General features: G+C 40.8%; 1 protein-coding gene across 1 annotated transcript in view; it reads left to right on the plus strand.

The window, feature by feature from the left end:
- gabbr2 (gamma-aminobutyric acid (GABA) B receptor, 2) overlaps window positions 1-20,639 on the plus strand; it is an 877,108-nt gene that overhangs the window by 844,273 nt on the left and 12,196 nt on the right. The window contains 4 exon segments of the mRNA XM_048608319.1: window positions 12,532-12,555; window positions 16,368-16,478; window positions 17,051-17,275; window positions 19,312-19,494. Coding sequence (XP_048464276.1) covers window positions 12,532-12,555; window positions 16,368-16,478; window positions 17,051-17,275; window positions 19,312-19,494 — 543 coding nt within the window.

Genomic DNA, 20,639 nt, shown 5'->3' on the forward strand with positions numbered 1-20,639 from the left:
CCCTTCTTCAGAAAAATTTTTCTGAAGAAGGGTCTAGGCCCGAAACGTCAGCCTTCCTGCTCCTCTGATGCTGCTTGGCCTGCTGTGTTCATCCAGCTCGGCACCTTGTTATCTCATTATCTCTTCAGAGCCAATTTTCCCACCTTTAAATAAGTTACTTCGTCTTTGAGGAGAAGTTCAACTTTTGCCCTGTCACTCCTTACTCCCTTGCAATGGCAGATGGTAAAATTTGAATTCAATAAAAATCTGAAATAAACAGCTGTCAACCATCTAACTACTTGACAATTGTTGTTAGAACCTATCTGGTTCACCAATGCCCTTTAGGGAAGGAAATCTCCCATCCTTACCGAATCTGCTTACAATTTGACTCCAGACCCACAGCAATACGGTTGACTCAACTGACTTAAGTCAGAGGATTGTTCAGAGCTGTGATATTTGCATGGTGTTTGCTCTTCTGACAGGCAGTTTCTCACCATGGACTACTGTCCTGCGAAAGGCTAGACAGCATCTTTATCATTGCATGCTCAGTCCTTGGATACATGTGGTCATCTTATCTTCCAATCCTGGCTCCTTTTTCATATGTACACCTTGGTGATTTGATAACATTGTTTGGGGGAGTAACTTATGATGCAACTTATTCATAATCCAAATTGTTAATACAGTTGGAGCTAATTGTTTTCAATGTTTTGGCTACTGGTGAGGGTGATATATCTTCAGGGAGTGCAGCCAGATCAAAGTCTGTGGCACCAGAGGCAACTCAGCTGTATAGAAGGAGTGGATCAAGAGTAGAAGAACAATCTCGATAGGGGATTCCATAGTCAGAGGATCAGCCCACAGTACTGTACATTTAAAATGATGGTGTGTTGCCTCCATTGTACCAAGCAACTGCAGCACATCCTTCTGAGGAAGAATGAGCAGCCAGAAGTCATTGTCCACATTGGTACTGATGACATAGATAGGAAGAGGGATGGGGTCCTGTCTTAGACAGTTGGAAAGAAAAGTAAAAAGTAGAACCTCAACAGCAGCAATGTCAGGATTACCAGCGTCACATGCTCGTGAGCATTGGAAAAGGAAGGTTGGGCTGTTGAACACCTGGTTGCAGAATTGGTGCTAAAAAGAGGCTATCAGATTTCTGAAGCATTGGGACTGATTCTGGAGCAGGGGCTACTGTATAAGCTGAATGGGTTACACAATCATAGTACTGGGACTGATATTCTGGCAGGGAATCCTAGTGCTATTGGGAAGGATTTAAACCAGCTTGCAGTCAGGAGGTGGGAAGCTTGAGGAGTAGCTCAAATTGGAAGATCATAAAGCTGGTTACATGAAGCAGAAAAGTGGCAAGTGAAATCAGGTGCAAAACAAAAGCAAGCATTAACTAAGCTTAGAATGTGAAATAATATCAAAAGATCTAAATGCTCACAGCATTCACAACATAATAATTGATTGCTGTAGTGCTGGTGTCACACATAAGCTACCATTTTCCTTCCCTGAAGGACATTAGTGAACCAGGTGACTTTTCTCCAATAATTGGCAGTGGTTTTACAATCATAATTAGATGCTTGATCCAAATATTTATTCAATTCAAATCCCACCATTTATTGTGGCTGGATTTGAGCCTGCAACCTCAGAATATTGCCTGAGTTTCAGGATTAATAGGTAAGCAACAATACCACAAGACTATCACCTCCCCACCTCACATTCTTTTCCTGAATCCATGTTGATTTATCAGATATTCACCAAGTGAAAGTAATCTGTTGCCAGTAGTGAGTGCATTCATTACTTGTTTTCTATGTAAGTGATTATAATAACAATAAGTATGTGTGTAAGGATCTTGGTTACTTCAAAAAGACCTATATAAAATTACATGTCTTTCAAAACATTGAAGAAATTTCTTTTGAAAAGTTTGTAGCACACAGTTAAAATGAGATATAGGCAAAAATTGGAATTGGTTTATGATTAATAGTTCACAAATTCTTAAATATTTCACAACTTCATGCCTTTTGACCATCTACCTTATTTAAAATTGATTTGAAAGTTTAGGTTCTTATTAATTTATGAAGTTTTTTTTAAAGATTTAAACATTTGCTTGGATTTGGTAAATGTTCCTCAGCTACAGAAAGCAAACCAGACCTCTCATGTATAAATCACAAGCATTGGTGAAAACGTGGAAAAATACAGTGAGAATGAACAAATCAGATTCTCGATGCCAAGAAACATTTTCTTAATTTTCCGTGCAAACTTTAATTGGTGACTCCAGATTGTGCCACTGAATAGCCTGTACCTTATTTCCATGCATTTTTTAATAAAATTTGTTCGCAGGATGCTGACATTATCAGGACTTTGTTGCCAAGGTTACAGTTAAAAATCGACCACATTGCTGTGGTTCTGGAGGCACGTGTTGGGAAATTAGTGGACTGTGGTCATGCAGGACTGTCCTGCCAAAACAGTGTTGCTGCATTGGTCAGTAATTGTCAGGGGGCAACCCTTGGAGTCTGGGGAAAGCAGGCAACTCAATATTGGGGCTGTGCTTCATTTTACTGGGTCACTGAGAGAATGGTGTCGGTGATAGGGAACAATTGTAGATCGCAAGGTGGGACCTCTCACTGAATAGCAGGGTACTGGAAGCTGCGGAAGAGAGTGTTGAAACTGGTTATGTTAACTCTCCATGGCCTCTACATGTGGAGGCTGTACCACCAACAAGAGCATGGGAATTTCCAAAATTTCCAAAGCATTTAGACTCAGCTTGTCTACATTCAAGTGTACTGTCTTGGCTACAGTCATCAATGTCATAGCTGGAGGATTCCTGAATTATGAGGCTATCTGCTGTCGTGGATTGGATTGCTTGTTAGAGATGAGCAATGTTTGACCATTGCAACATCGTTCATCCTTGGGATGTTTGGAGAGGCTGCTCATCTCTCACAGGAGTGTGACTTAACCAAGTCAGACAGTGAAAATTGTACTACAGGAGGCTCATAAACAACACGTAAATGTAGCTTTACAAATTTGAACAGTTATTTACAAAGATGTTTTTGTGTGCCTTCTTTCAGTGCTTCCTATTAAGTGTAAGTACAGTCCCAACTTCTGCAGCTAGGCTGGAGGGAGCCTGCTCTGTGGTTGACCATGTTGATCTGGAAGACCCTGCCCTGGTGGAAGTCTGTTGCCCACATATAGGCTTATCCTCAGCTGGAACCAATGCAGGTTTGTGATCCCAGTGAATGGAGAGGAGGAAGATCAGGCACCACAGGAGTGTCCGGAGTAGATGCTTCTGGGGGAGTTGTGTGTCATTTCTCCTGCCAATGATACTAAGCACCTATGGCCTGAGTGATGGAGTGTAGATCTGTGCACATATCCGGCAGATCCTGAGGGTGCTGTCTCTCGCTCTCCCTGTAAGTTGCTACCCTGTCCATGGAGACAAGCAGTCACATACATGATGAAGCCAGTTCAGTACCCATCATGTTAGTGGACTCCTCCATCCTTCAAATCTGCTTACCAAGTGCCCCTGACAAACTGTCTGCTGTTGTCAATGAAGTACTCACCAGATTCTGTACCTGACACACATCGAGAAAAAGAACCAACCAAAGCGATTGTCTCTGAGCTGGCCAAGGGCGAGGTTCAACCTTTTGCCAGTGCATCCTCTGAGAAGTCAACAGTTTCCTGCTGAGGGTTGGAGCTGAAAGTCTCCAGCCCTGACCTCTTTGAAAAGGTTCACTGGGAGTTGCTAGTGCCAGTATAAGAGAAGAGTGAAAATTAGTCATCTGTTGCAAATAAATCTCCACTCCCCATTTCCCCCCTGTCCACAAACCTCCTGACGATCTCGGATCTCTTGGCCAGTTCTGGGCAAATCTTTTCTTCAATAAGTCAAAGATTGGGATTGTAAAAGAGGGAAATGGATGGAAGAAGAGTGCATAGTGACACAAAAGCAGAAGAACTGGTGAATGAGTAGAGGGAGGAAAATTTAGTAGTTTGAGAGGTGGATAACAGCTGTTGAGTGGACATGATGCATGCAGTAGTGAAAATTGTAGTCCTTGGTCCCTCGTGAGATGTGTGTGCTGTGGCAGAGTTAGTGTGAGTGGTGGTCCTGTGAGTGTGAGGCAACAGAGAGAAAATGGTGGCACTTACTCCTGTAAATGATCATTTATCTTCTTCCTGAACTGTCGGGTGTCCCCAGTAACCCCAGGCAAAGCACTGCCCTGGGCTGCAATCTGGGTCCAGGTAGGCTGCACCCAGTGCCATGGCCGGCCATCAGGGTCTGCTGTTAAATAAATTGCTCTTCTCTCCATTACCCCATCCACCAACACCTTCAGTTCCCTGTAAGTGAAGTGTGGGAGTGAGCTTTCATTTCCTCTGGTATATGTCCTACATATACAGTCTCAAGCACTGCAATATGAGGATTCGTTCCTTGCCTACAGCATGTGAAGTGGTGAGCATCTGGGCCTTAAAGATAATGCCAGAGGTGCATATCCCAGGAGTTCCCAACAGTGGTGAGCACTTCCTCCTCTCTGGTCATGTGATTTCTCCAATAAATACACCTGAAAACCTGGTTTCATTATTAATGAAATGAAGTGTGGAAGATTGTGTGAGAAGCTACTCTGAGCCATGGTAAGCCCAGTGCTTTTGAATCTCACTCAAAAAAATTAATTGATAATAGAAATATTCACTTGCAGTTTTTCTTGGACTAGAGAGTTAATGTATTTGTTCTGAATACTTGATTATAACAGAAGTGGTTTTACACTCCATTAAATGGCATCCTCTGCTCTGCAGCTGCATTTAGCCGCTTCATAGTGGAATTAAAACAGTGGATGCCATGGTACAGTAGCTGACAATAATTTGCTAAGTATAAGTAAGATGAAATGTGCAGCAGCTCAGTAAATTATTCTTCCACTTGCTTGAGTTTGAATCCCACAATACTAACTCAACATTCTTCTCTTCAAGAACTTTATTTGAAATAAGTTAAGAAAATTCCACAGCTGTACAGCACAGTCCTGACAGTAACTCAATAAAAAAAAATTCAGTCAGTTGATTCTTTCAGCAAGTAAGAGGCCCTGGGACACAGAAATAGAGCAGAACATTAAGTGTATTAATCTCTGGGATACAATTAGAAATACATCAGGACAGGAGGCAACAAGGTTTTGGCGACATTATTAATGACAAGGGAAAACAGTGAATGCGTGAGGCTCTGGAATACAGATATGTCAGAGCAATCTTTAGCCTGGCTTGAGTTCTTCCTCAAGCTTTTCAATAATTCAAACCCAGCAGCCTTCACTTGCTCCGTCTTATTTTTGCCTCACTTGCCATTGACTTTCAGCACATATCTACAATCCAGACCAAATGGTAATTTAAAGATTCCAGCTGTCAGCAAATGTTTGCAATTTTGAAATGAAAAATAATGGCAACTCATTCTATTCACAAATCTCTGGATGCCAGTAACTGTTCATCTGCAAGTCAGACAAATCTAGAAAAACCATCTTCGTAGTTATGCACACAGTCAACATGGGAGCAGGAAAGAGAATGAGAAAAGCTGATCATTCACTGAAATATTAAAGATTTGGCAACTCTGGTTGTGTTGTAATAGGAAGTACTAAACCAATTCATACAGTATGTCCTCATTTTTAGTTGTAATTGCATTCCTGAAAATCATGACTTTAAGTGAATCAGGGATTCCTGTTGGAATCAATGTTAAAAAGCCTTAGTTGGGTACCTTGGGGTGTATATTATTGGAGGAAATACAGGTACAAGTTCAAATAATGTTCCACACATGTGCAAAACTGTGCATTCCTAGTTGAAATAACTTACAGAGCAAAATACATTATCAAATAAAAAGAAATATAATATACAAGGAAGATATACACTCACCATTCAGTAATTTTAGACTGATCAAAATCCATCCAGTGGCAGAAGCTAATCGGTGATGTACCAGTTTGAGTCCCAGACTACCTGCAGTGACCAACTGCCAGCAATTGGAGCCCAGGGCTTCAATGTGAGTTTAAGAATGGGCAATGAGAGGAATCGCAGGATCTCGGGTGAGAACAGAGGACAGGAGGCAAGGGCGGGAAGCAGTGCCAGGATTTGCAGGTAGCAAAGCTGGGGTGAAATGAGGCCCAAGGAACAAAGCCTGAAGGTGAGTTGCAGCTGGGATTAGGGCAAGAGGGAAGCCTAAGAATTACTGTCAGTGGGTGAGGGGTTGTGGAGGGAGAGGAACTGAGGATGAGAGTGAGGCATTGGGTGAATGGGTATGTGAACAGGAAATCTGGCAAATGATAATGAAGTGAAACTGACAAATGATTAAATAGTTATATTGGCTACTTTATTAACTACACTGAAATAAAGTAACATTAAATGAATTAATATTATGTGGGGACCTAGTGTACAGTTGTAAAGGTAAGTACTTCTTCTAAATAGAACCTAACTTTCAAATCATAGTTTTTGTCACAAACACTCTCTTGCTTATGGGTTTCTTCAATGCCCCGACCACTCTCTCAGGAAAAAATCCATTGACTCAACAATTGGCAAACAGTATGCAACCCTGAAAAATATTTTGGGTGAGGTTTGCTGAGTTGTGGTCTATCTTATTGGTGGAAATAATTTTCAGTATTTTTTTGCCTTCAGTGTGATTCTTTGATTAATTTATCTTTGATTTATAAAATAAAGGCCGAAAAGTCTCAGCCAGCAGATGTCCATAAGAATGCAGTTACCAAAAACGCCAAGTGATGTAGACTTCATGGTTGCAAAATTAACCATGACTTATTATGGATTTAATAAGGTGGCCATCCATAATGGACAGCTTCCCACAGACATTGACATTGAATAGCCAGCTGGCCATTGGCCAATGGGCTGGCTCGAGCAAGGGGCAAGGGGTTAGGGTGGATAGGGTAGGATAAGGTGGTTAGATCTTAGAGGGAGCCCATTAATGAAGGATTCCTCTCATCCTATCACCAGCCCATGCAGGGAAAACTGTAAGGGTAGACAACTGGGCTTCGATTTTCGTGGAGTTATGCCAACTCTAGAAACATTTAAAAGTGGTAGACACAACTGATTCTGAGATTCTACTCATGTACCTGTTTTAGACATGTTTTGCTGGTGCTGAATAATAGTGTATGTAGCAAATTTGAACACTGCACTCCCAACCTGGCTGGCTCCATTCAGGGATATTCACTGTGGTACTTTCCCTAACTGTCACCAGTGCCACCTCATAGTATGTACCACCTTTGTCAATATATAACACAGCATAAAGCTCATTGGAGGTGGTTCACTGCAAAAGTCTCGTCTCCAATAATTACCATGGAGCCTAGTCAGTTCCTTAAGGACTCATGGTCCTGAGAGAAATCATAAACCACAGTTTATGGGTTTGGGACTTTCGTGAAAGAATACTTTTAAAGGGCTTACGCATACTCCCTTCATATCTCCCATGTCCCCTAATAACCTCACTATACCTTCTATATGCTTTCCATACCCCTTTCCATTGCCCCCTCCATGCTGATTCACCCAGAGTGCACAATGTACCAGATCACAGAACCATATACTAATAGTGACAAGTGTTTGACATGCTCATGAAACAAAGAAACATACAAGAAAATCTCCTTTAAAAAACTGCTGGCCTCAAAAAAACCTTACAAAAGTGCTTTCGGACATTCTGTGCACTTTTTGGATTTCAGACTAAGATCAACTCAGTCAAAAGGCCAGCAAAGAAACTGAACACAAAACTGTAGTGTGAGACATCATAGAATCCCTACAGCATGGAAACAGGCCATTTGGCCTGACAAGTCCACACTGCCCCTCTGAAGAGCATCCCACCCAGAACCATTCCCCTGTATTTCCCATGTCTAACCCACCTAACCTTAACATCCCTGGGCAATTTAGCATAGCCAATCCACCTACCCTACACATCTTTGGAGGGTGGGAGGAAACTAGAGCACCTAGAGTAAACCCACACAGACATGGGGAGAATGTACAAATTCCACACAAACAGTCACCCGAGGTTGGAATCGAACCTGGGTCCCTGGCACTATGAGGCAGTAATGCTAACCACTGAGCCACCATGCTGTCCCCAACATGTATGCTACTGGCTCTGCAGGTTGACTAGTGACAATATTATGTCACTTGCTGTGTTGATGTATAGATTTACATAAATATTATTCCAATTAGTATACCTACTACAGCTAAAATATTGTCTTCACATATCCGGTCACAACAGCCCGTTTCCCTTAAATAAAAGATCCATGTATATTTCAACACCAATATGTACATCACTGTCCTCAATTATTGGTGTGGGCCAAAGTCACAGATATTTGAAATTGAACTTCTAACCAGCCCGCCTTGGCACTTGTACGCCCCGATGGCCACCTCCAAATTGCCTTCAACTCTATCGTCTCCACAGTAAGCATCCAATTTCCTGCTAGTTCTGTCCCAGTGGGGATGAGGCCTTTAAGGGGGCATGAATTGGCATGAATTTTTCAAGGACCGCAACTTCCCCCGCTCAGTGGTCGAGAACGCCTCGACTGTGTCTCCCACATTTCCCGCAACTCATCACTTACACCCCCTCCCCGCAATAACAACCAAAATAGAATCCCCCTCGTCCTCACGTGCCACCCCACCACCCTCCGGATCCAACGCATCATCCTCCGACACTTCCGCCATCTGCAATCCGACCCCACCACCAAAGACATTTTTCCCTTCCCACCCTTATCTGTTTTCAGGAGGGACCACTCTCTCCGTGACTCCCTAGTCCGCTCCACACTCCCCTCCAGCCCCACCACACCCGGCACTTTTCCCTGCAACCGCAGGAAGTGCTACACCTGCGCCTACACCTCCCCCCTCACCACCATCCCAGGCCCCGAGAAGACTTTCGACATCAAGCAGATGTTCACCTGCACATCTGCTAATGTGGTATACTGCATCCGCTATTCCCGTTGTGACCTCCTCTACATCGGGGAAACCAAGCGGAGGCTTGGGGACCGCTTTTCAGAACACCTACGCTCGGTTCGCACTAAACAACTGCACCTCCCAGTCGCGAACCATTTCAACTTGCCCTCCCATTCCTCAGACGACATGTCCATCCTGGGCCTCCTGCAGTGCCACAACAATGTTACCCGAAGGTTGCAGGAACAGCAACTCATATTCCGCTTGGGAACCCTGCAGCCCAATGGTATCAATGTGGACTTCACAAGCTTCAAAATCTCTCCTCCCCCTACCGCATCCCAAAACCAGCCCAGGTCGTCCCCCCCTCCCTAACCTGTCCTTCCTCCCACCTATCCCCTCCTCCCACCTCAAGCCCCACCCCCATCTCCTACCTACTAACCTCATCCCGCCCCCTTGACCTGTCCGTCCTCCCTGGACTGACCTATCTCCTCCCTACCTCCCCACACTCACCATTACTGGCTCCACCCCCGCCTCTTTGACCTGTCTGTCTCCTCTCCACCTATCTTCTCCTCTATCCATCTTTTATCCGCCTCCCACTCTCTCCCTATTTATTTCAGAACCCCCTTCCCCTCCCCCATTGCTGAAGAAGGGTCTAGGCCCGAAACGTCAGCTTTCCTGCTCCTCTGATGCTGCTTGGCCTGCTGTGTTCATCCAGCTCTACACCTTGTTATGTCATGAATTGGCCTCATTTGGCCTGCTAGCAGGCTACCCAATGCCTCACTACCCCACTTGCTAGTTAAATTGCAGCCTTGTTAGGTTGGGGCTCAGCTTTAGACAACCACTGTATTTTACATGCTCCTCCTCACCCCTTCTAACTATGCAGTAACGAAGTGTGACATCCAGCCCTATGTGCCACATGTTATATCTCCACATACATCCAGTTGGAAATTAAAATTTGTTCTAACTACTTCCAAACCATTTTCAATCTTCTGAACTTGACATCCATCTACTTTTATATTATGTTTACTGTGGTACTAATATCCTGTAAAAGACAGATATTCTAAGGCCCACTGATGACTTGGACACTCTAATAAGCAGAATGTAAGCATCCCCTTTCCTCAAGTCTTTCACTCATTCTGTAATGCAGAACCACTGCAAGCAAAAGAAATTGATCCATTAATAAAATATGATTCCAAAATCTGATGTCTTCAAAATTATACTGAATAATTCACTTTAGAGTTAATTATTCTAATGTCTGATCTTAAGAGGAAGAAGCAATATTGAGAGCTGATGCATATTTCAATGCAATGTTTATTTCCTCATCAATAATAAAACTATGGTAGATGGAGAAGGCATAAGGAACTTTACCAATTAACTAGCTGAATATCAGCAATTGTGTCAAGAAGATCTCAACATATTGGAAAATACTAGTCAGACAACAGCGGCAACTTTCTCAAATGAGAGAATGACACAGTATGGAGTCACTCAGCCAATCATGCTTGTGCCAGCCCTTTAGGTGGCACTTACAATTTGTTTCATTCCCTTGCCTATTCCATGTCATCACATCCTTCCACTATGTAACAGGGTGGAAATGCTGTAAATCAAATCCACTGGGGATGGATAGCTTTGTATGATACATATTGTCAGTAGCTGAAGAAACCAATTCATAAGGTGCACGCTGTGTTACAACTGCTGGATATGTCGTAAATATCAAGATACAACCACAAATTGTTGTTTGTGGTGTAAGCACCAGTTGCCAAGCTGTTGAAGCCACTGATTGTCATGTTGGGAATCAAGTGATGTCACCAAGCCTCTCTGTCATCAGATGCAATGGTTGATGTTTAGGGCCTTCATGTAATGCTTGCAACCATCCTGGAAGCAGAATTTTGGGCTCTGATGGTGCTGGCCTTCTCATTCTAACTACTTTACCACACAGAAAATGACTGGGTAGGTATTCATTGGTGATCCATCCTGAAAATGTGCCCAAACGAGCAAAGTCACCTCTGTTTGATGAGTACCATTATATCATAGATATGCCTTTGAGAGGCGTGTTGCACCCATGATTATGTCATTCTACATGATCCCACAATGTGCCATGAACACCAAAGATGAAAGTTGTTGAGTTTCCCTCTTTGGTAACTGTAGACTTTCCATGAGTCCTTGCAGTTCAGGTATTTAGCTAATTTCTTTTTAAGAGTTGTCATTGAATTCACTTCCGCTTTCAGGTTATTTCCCTTTCTCCTTGGAATCTGTGACAGAACTGAATGAATTTGTGAACTGATTTTTGCCAATTTCATTTTGAAAGTTTCCTTTAAAAATAAAAGTGAATGAATAGACTTTTGCTTCAAAAAATAGGTATTCTATATATAAACAGGTCACTGAAAAAATCCAATTGTTTGGTTTAATGTAGCTGTATTAAATGGTACTATTTGCAAGACATTGTCATTTTATTTGCCAATACAAAGTCAGAATTTTGAGTTCATCAGTTGTCTGTAATTCAAATCGAAGAAAATGGATTTTAAGTCTGGGCATGAATGTGGTCTACTAAGCTGCTAACTCATCTGGAAGTGGCACTGGGGAGCCAGGACAAATTTAACCAAAAAGCTTGTAAGTCAGCAGGACTCAATAAGACTGGGAAGTGGGAAGACACAAAAATAGAAATTGCTGGAGAAATTCAACATCTGTGAGAAGAAAGCGGAGTTAACATTTTGAGCCCGGTGACTCGTCGTCAGAACAGGAAGGATGCTACTGAGGACAAGAGGCAAGCATTCAGATAGTCTTCAGAAGAGATATCCAAAATAAATTGCTGTCAGGAAATGAAGGAGGGGAAGCTCACAGCAAGGCAGATTCAACATTTCCTTTTGTCTACCGGAAAGCTTTTTACTTGGTAAACTGACTTTGCTGGACTCTGTTCATCTTCCTGTCAGCTTTTGTAAATCTTCAGTCACTGCTCAGGCTTCTGGTTAAAAATGCAGTCAGACCCCATTGCCTTCATCATAGTTTGATCTGCTTATTTCAAGAAACACTCTGCCTGCTCCACATTAAGACCTCTCCACCTTAATCAATTGGTCTTTCCAAATTTCCAATGAATTAGGCAGCCCACCAAACATTGTGATGCATTATTATAGTCACAAATCAATCTCACTACTTGATTATTCACTGGAAAACCTACATTCAAACATAGGCTGAGTTTGTGTTAAATCTGCATTAGTTCATCTCACCAAAACCAATGTATTTATATAGGCATCACAGATAGTAAGAACTGCTGATGCTGGAGTCAGAGATAACACAGTGTAGAGCTGGAAGAGCACAGCAGGCCAGGCAGCGTAGAGGAGCAGGAAAGTTGATGTTTCAAGTCAGGTCCCTTCTTCAGAAATTTCTCCTCTGATGCTGCCTGGCCTGCTATGCTCCTCTAGCTCCACACTGTATTATCCCATATTTATATAGGCATTCCAGGTTCACTAGTAGAAACATCTTTCCTCTTGTGGTCTGGTCTTTTGGTTGTAGTTTGGTCTGTTTTGTTCATTGTGGTCTGCTTGTTTCGTCTTACCCCCTAAAATTTTGTTAATTCAGTTTGCTGGTTCTCCTCTGTTTTGTTTGGTTCGGTTATGTTGAGTTGTTTTCTACTTTCTTCAGTTATTTTTTTGTCTGCTCTCTTTTGTTCTGGCTTTACAGATGCCATTGAGGACAATGGAGAAGGTATTGCATTTCTTTTACTTGCTTGAAATCTATGGTTCTGGTTTTGCACTGCCTCCTGTCTAATTTCCATGGATGAAATAGGCCTTAGGGACTTTCAAGCAAAACACATACAGAAATACAATGAGAGAGTGTGTCCTGCTGCTGTCCTTTATTATTACTTTCCAACACACATGAAAAATTGTACGATGTAACAGAAACCACAACTGGTTCCTCTGTGAGCAGCATGTTGTTGCTAAGAACTAGATTTAAGACAATTCTAGCCCTAATTTTCAAATGTCTGCTCAGTACATTTGTACTGAGATGGATGTGATGGTCTGGTCTGTTCTATTAGTTATCTTACTTCAGCCCAGTAATGTCCTACAAAGATCTGTGTGAGGGCCTCAGTTATTCACAATGTTTATTAATGTCTTGGATAATGGCATAGAAAGTCATATATCCAAGTTTGCAGTTGACACAAAGTTAGGCGGCATGATAGACAGTGTAGATGATAGCATAATATTACAGAGGGGTATTGATAAACTATGTGAATGGGCAAAACTGTGGCTGATGGAGTTCAACGTTAGCGAGTGTTTTGGATCAAGAAAGGATAGATCAGGGTACTTTCTAGATGGTTTAAAGTTAAATAAAGAGGACGTCCAAAAAGACTTGGAGTTTTTGGCCGCATAGATTTTTAAAATGTCACAAACAAGTACAGAAAATAATCAAGGAAGCTAATGGAGTGCTGGCCTTCATATCTAGAGGACTGGAGTACAAAAATGCAAAAGTGATGCTATAGTTATACAAACCCTGGTTAGACCCCATTTGAAGTACTGTGAGCAAACCTGGCCACCACACTTTGAGAATGATATGCTGACCTTGGAGGGTGCACAATGTAGGTTTACAAGAATGATGCCTGCACTTCAGGGTTAAATTATAAGGAGAGATTATACAAACTAGGCCTATTTTCTCCAGCATTCAGAAGTTAAGGATTGATCTAATCAAAGTTTTCAAGATATTATCTGGTAAAAAAACAGAGTAGATAAACTATTTCCACTGGTTGGGGATTCTAGAATCAGGCAGCAGAACATGAGAATTAGAGCCAGACCATTCAGGAGAGATGTTAGGCAGCACATATACACACAAAGGATGGTGGATGTTTAAAACTCTTGTCTGCAAATGGCAGTTGATGCTGGATCAGTTGTTAATTTTAAATCTGATGTAGATTTTTTTTTGTTAAGCAAAGGTATTAAGAGATATGGGCCTAAGACAGTTATATGGTATCAGGTCACTTCAGCCATGATCTCATTGAATGATGGTATAGACTTCAGGGGCTAAATGGCCTAGTCTTGTTTCTATGTGCTCACCACTGTGGAGGTAATGTTAATAATGATGATTATAAACCAAACAATTAATTTTGTTGGAGTCTCTCATCTCAAAAAAATGTAATAAAAATGTTTATTTATCCATCAAAGCTACGCTATCAAAGGTTACATTACACTACCAGTATTGGTATGATTTCAATATGAAGTGTGAAGTTCAGGCAGCAGACCCATGATGCTGTAATTGTGACTTGCTCTGAGCTTAGTGGTAATTTAATCCTTTAAAACTGTACATGGAACCAAAGACAGGGCCCTTTTTTATCATGCAGTTAACATTTAATGCAATGAGAAAGTAGGTAAATTCTTTCTCATCACATCAAAAATATAGAAAACTACGTTTCCGAGATTCTCAAGAGCACTCTTAATCTTTGCAGTGAGTAGCAATTATGCTTCACTAAATTCACATTGGTGTAAGATAGCTAGCCTTATATTGTTTTATTAGCAGTTGATTTACTTACTTGACACAGGATTGAAACAGTTACTCTCGTGTCAGTTGATTTGAATACTACTACTTTGAATCAACATGAAAATGGCACGTTAACTTCTGGAAAAAATGCACAAACATATCAACCCAAATTTTCTCCGAGCTGTTCTAAATCAAAAGTTAAAAATCCTCTTCATTCCTTGAAAATGTAGCATGAATGATTTATTAGATATTATTTTGACTCAGTGATTATTTGTAAGGCATTCATAAAGTCCTTTTATCGACTGGGAATCCTCACAATAGCTATATATAAATAGAAACTCTTAACTCAGGACGTGACAGTGAAGTTATACAATTGTATAAAATTGGGGAACAGTTTGAAGCTCCAAATTTCTGCTTTCCTCTGTTAGAGTGTGCTTGCATTAGATGTCACCAGAACTATGTTTTTAAATCTATGCATTGGTGTTGCATTAATCCTTCTTTTTTGAATGCAATGCATTTAACAGTCTCAATTACATATTTACAAAAGCAAATTACAGCGAATACTGAAATCTCAAATAAAAACAGAAAGTGCTGGAAGCACGCACGAGATCAGGCAGCCTCTGTGGAAAGAGAATTTTGTTGATCTTCCATCAGAATTAAGAAAATTTTAAAATGTAATATATTTCAAGCCAGTGAAAGGGGAGGGAGGATAAGAGCAAAAGGGAAGGTGTATGATAGGGTAGGAGGCAGGAGAGATCCAATGGCAAAAACTTTGGGTGAAGAGTGTGGTCATGGGACAAATTGTTCCAATGAAGTTTAAAGTAAGTTCAAGTAACAGCAAATAATGTTTTTCTTGGCATTAATTCACCACAAGGTAATAGCTGGTAGTAGGATTAATACAGAGCAGAATAAAGACAGTTCGAGAACTCGATTCGGCTCCTCGTTTTTTTCCAGGAAGGGAACTCAGCTCTGTTTGAAGATTAAATAGAGTATCTTTTTTTAGGGAAAACTGTGAACAGGGATTGATTCCCAAAGAGTGAGTACAACAGTGCATGCGTAGCTGGATCATGGTGGCTTTTCTTTTGTGTTGGGAACAAACACTGTGTTTTTGACTAGGCACTCTGCAACTGACGTGCCAGACTTCACAATGACTTCAACAATTTCAAACCATAAACTGTGCTCCCATTTTGTTTCCTTTTACTTTGCAACTAGTCAGTTTTAGTTTTGATTTTCTCCTGCATTTCCTTCAGGATGTTGGTTGTTCCTTAATGTGCCATTTACACAGGTTCCAGCCAAACCTTTCATGTCTTTATTTATCCCATTAATCACCTTGCTTTCCTCAGTATCACGTCAGCCAGAAAATCCTGCCCACTGACTCTGATTCTCTCCCCACAGATGTTATATGACCCACAGAGTATTTCCAGCTTTTTCTGCTTTGGTTTTAATAAGAAGTTTCTTGGATGCTTTAGATGCTAGATCCACGAAAATAATTGTACTGCCATGCTACTATGGCAAGATCAAAGTCCAGCAGACTTTCTGGGAAAACACTGACTTAATATATTTTTAAAATAATGTCTTAGCTAAGAATAAGAGTTAGATTTAAATTAAAACGTGTCAGTGACAGAACGGTTAGTGCAGTGATAATGTTGAGATAATCACGTAAAGTCAGTTTTTTCCTTCGAGACCAACCCTTTAGGGCCTGACAGACGTTACGTTTGGAAGAAGTAAGAAAAAGTGCCTACTTTACCAAAAAATGCTCATTATATGTTGCTAATTGTGTCCAATAGATGATATATGTCACTTTACCAATTAAGTTTCTGATTGTTGTAACTGTCAGAACTATGACTGGCACAGTGAATGATAACTGTCATTATGTCACTTTGTACAACTACTTCAAAAAATTATTTGAATCCTCACTAATTTACATGGGCCATTTATCTTGTGACCTGGTATGTTCCTCTGAGTAATGTCTTACTCAATCCTAACAACATATAATATGGAATGTTTAAACTAGATGTGGTTTGATATTGATTTCATTCTTCTTGCAGCCGGATCCTGCTGGGAGAGATTTTGCAATCCAACCTTTGCTGGAGCACTGTGAAAATTCCCACATGAGTATTTGGCTGGGTATTGTGTATGCATATAAAGGACTTCTGATGGTAGGAATTGCACCGTTTTTATTTCAGAAAAGTTTCTGAATGGATCACAGTGTTGTCACATATTTTCAAATTTGGATTTTCTTTGACATTCTCTGTTATGTTTGACCAAAGCCATGTGTTCAAACTGTACCAGAGACTCCAGTTTTACCTCCTGATTGTACTTTCCTTTCAAAATGTTAGTCAAATTCAACCCAGTAGTTATGGGCTCAACGTTCTGCTCAATGTTTTCTATATGTTCCATTTCTTCATTTGTCTTACTTAGTTTCATTTTTTAAAAATCCTATTATTTTGTCATGAAGGAAATAGTTAGCAAGTGAAAGGAATTGAGAGACCAGAAGGCACAAAGCAAGAAGCTAGCTTCATCAAAGCTCTTGTTAAATATCCTTTCATTGTAAATTTTGTTATTAGTGGATAAGCACTTACTGTAAGCATGTAAACTCCCCCTGTTATTTTAACACAAGTGTTTTCCTAGTTATTTTAAATTCATTCACACACTCAGATTGACTTAAGCATTTGTTTACTAATATTGCAAACAGTATTTTAAGCGAACTGATATTCTTTTTCTTTTTTAGTTGTTTGGATGTTTTCTTGCTTGGGAAACACGTAATGTAAGCATCCCGGCACTGAACGACAGCAAGTACATTGGAATGAGTGTCTATAACGTGGGAATCATGTGCATAATAGGAGCTGCTGTTTCATTCCTAACTCGAGATCAGCCAAATGTCCAATTCTGTATTGTGGCTCTGGTGATCATTTTCTGCAGTACTATCACTCTCTGCCTGGTTTTTGTGCCAAAGGTAGGTGGAATGAGAAGTTATCAATAAAAAGTGTTAATGTATTACTTGTTTAAGGTTTGGTATTGATGTAATTTTTTTAACATCCAAATACATTTCAGGGCTGATCTTTTGTTGGTGGAGAACCTCAACTAGTAGACCGTGTAAGTCAGGAAAGTGCTGGAAATTCACTGACTGTGAATACTCTACGAACTAATGGCCAACAGTGATGTGTTATATCAACAAAAAATAACAGAGACTTGGATGGATATTAGATAGAACATCAAATAGATGGACAGATACTTTCAATGCTGCACTCATAAGCATATCTCCTTTCTAGTTGGCAAGTGATATCTCCCTCATGCAACAAGCATCATTTGTTCAAAGGTGAGAAATCAGACTTTCACCTAAACCAACAGCACAGGACAACATCAGGCCAAAAGAAATAAAACAGAAGGCTCCAACAACAAGTTTCCATGCATGCAACCTTCTCTCCTATTTCAATGGGGGCATTAACTCTCTTGCTGTTCTTCACAGTAGAGACATAGGATCTTTTACACTTTCCAGAGAGGGAAGAAAGCCCTTTGGTTTAACTTTTGATCCAAAACTTGCTATCACTGGCAGTGCAACATCAATTCAACTTAAATTTTGCATTCAAGGCTCTGGAGTGAGATTTGAATGCATGATTTTACCAACTGAGTCACAGGCAGAGACTTTTAAAGTGTGCAAGAAATATAGAAGTGGAGGGTTCTGTCGAAAGAATCAGTCAAAACATACTGTAACTTTGGTGACAGACTGGAAGGTATGATGGAAAACAGCACAACTGACTGAAAATGACACTTGAAACCGTTTTCCTGGGATATCTACTGATCTCCCACCATCGTTTCAACGGGAGATTAATGGTAGCTCAGAACTGAAGTGTTTAAAGTGAGTATTGGGCCAGGTCAGCATAGATATTCCACATCCAGATTCAGGTGAGGAGGTAAATGAGTTGGTACCAGAGATTTGGGGGAAGCTGAGATCAGACAAGATTGTGACAGAGAAAAAAAGGGTAAGGGCATAGAATCGATGCTTGTAGTTCTGTTGGCATTTACCTGTAACCCACTATATATAAACACCAGTCGAGAGTGAGGTGCGATTCCAGAAAAAAAATTCTGGACTTATATTTGTCTAGCTATCATCCCTGGGATATCATGGAGAAATGAAGATTGCCCAGAGTAACAGCAGTATTGACTTTAATTTCTGAACACAAAGGTGCAGAGCATGAAAGGCACCACCAGTTAAGTCCCTAGCCTTCACCTTTGCAAGTCTAGTTCTAGGACAAACCCCTTTACGATCCATAACCGTCTCTTCTCATCTTCCTTCCTGACCCAGACAAAGTTCATGGGACCAGAGTGAGCTGCTTTTATTTCAGCATCATCTTGGTTATTCAAGACATTAGAGACTCATTCAAAGTGCCACTATGCCAGGACATCTGGTACAGATGCCCATCAACAATAGACTAATGAAGGAACCTGCTCTGACCCTGGAAAGTGTCAGTCACAAAAGCACCTGAGCACCGCGACTGACAAATTTCAGGGCAAGGTTGCAAAAGTTGACTGTGAATTTACCTTACTTGGCAATTTCATCTTTGTGAGCAATGCAAGAAGTTCACTCCTGGGAGGCAGTATTTATTTTAAAAAACTTACAGTTTGTTCAGTGAAACTTGTATAAAAAGTAAATCATGATGTGTGCACATCCAGGAACTGTGAGCATTTGCAAAGCTCAGTTGTCATTAAAAACCTTATCAATAAGTGCATCTAAACTGACCATCAACTGAATCCCAGTGAAGGCTCATGATCCAATGTTTGCAACTCCCAACCCCCTCCTTTACTCAATGGCCTTCAAAGGAGCAGCCAGAGGCTCCATCCCAGAAAGTTTATCACTAAATTGGGATCTGACATAACCGAGTCCTGACCTAGTTGTGGCAAGAGAACCCCTGAACAGCCAGAGATTTTTTTATAGCTGTTTGAGTAAGTATGTTGCACTAAAGTATCCTTTCCTTGGAACTCTCCCTACAGCTGATAACATTACGAACAAATCCAGATGCAGCCACTCAGAACAGGCGATTGCAATTCACCCAGAATCAGAAGAAAGAAGACTCAAAGACATCAACTTCCGTAACAAGTGTGAACCAGGCAAATACATCTCGACTTGAGGGGTTTCAGACTGATAATCATCGTTTGCGAATGAAAATCACAGAGGTGCTCACTTTGCTTTGAATCCTATCTGCTCAATACTCTTTCTATGAATCACATCAACAGATGTCTTTAGCTGGAGGCAATGACCTCGTGGTATTATCGCTGAACTGTTAATCCAGAGACCCAGATAACATTCTGGGGACCCAGATTTGAATCCCATCACGGCAGATGGTGGAATTTGAGTTCAATAAAAGATATCTGGAATTAGGAATCTAATGATGACCATGAATCCATTGTCAATTGTCAGGAAAAGCCCATCTGGTTCACTCATGTCCTTTAGGGAAGGAAACTGCCATCCTTAACCTGGTCTGGCCTACATGTGACTCCAGACCCACAGCAATGTGGTTGACGCTGAACTGCCCTCTGGGCAAGTAGGATGGGCAGTAAATGCTGCCAAGTTAGTGACGCCCTCATCCCATTAATGAATAAAGGAAAAAAAATTCAAACAAAGACAGCTGAAGTTCCAGTAAATATCCTAGAGAAGAGCAATTGTTTGGAAACTCAAAGAAAAATTATAATTAATATCTATACAGGTTAATATGAGGATTACCAGTAAAATCAAGGCAGGCAGTGGCTACCCAGATGCCAACCAGAATTAATCTCTTAAATTTGTGTTACTAAATTAGACAAGTAAGTAGCCCCTATCGCCGTTCAAGCAGGAATTTTCATATTCTGAAAATGAGTCAATCTTTTAGCAAATGGAAGAAGTGTTTTCAGTTTCTGAATGTGTTTACTATACGTTTCTCTCCGAATTTTCCTTTGGTCATCCAGATTACTTCAAGATAAATCAGGAGATATGTTATATAGCATTTCAAAACTGTCAGATTGCAAATACTTTTACCTTTAATGCATATTAATGGTAACTGATACAATTTTTCAAGGGCAAGTCCTTGTTTGGGTCTAGGCCCGAAACGTCAGCCTTCCTGCTCCAATGATGCTGCTTGGTCTGCTGTGTTCATCCAGCTCTACATCTTGTTATCTATGCTTTTATATATTTGTTTTCTTCTGGTGATTGTCCAACTGAATATGATAATTTAGTTTCCACTGGGCTATTCAACTATGCACGGGACATGATGAGAGCCACTTGTAGAGTTCATGAATCTGTGGTGATCTCTGGGAACAGAAAAATTTCCAACTCTTATCTACAA

This window comes from Rhincodon typus, chromosome 2 (assembly GCF_021869965.1).
Source record: "Rhincodon typus isolate 14 chromosome 2, sRhiTyp1.1, whole genome shotgun sequence".
Lineage (NCBI taxonomy): Eukaryota > Metazoa > Chordata > Chondrichthyes > Orectolobiformes > Rhincodontidae > Rhincodon > Rhincodon typus.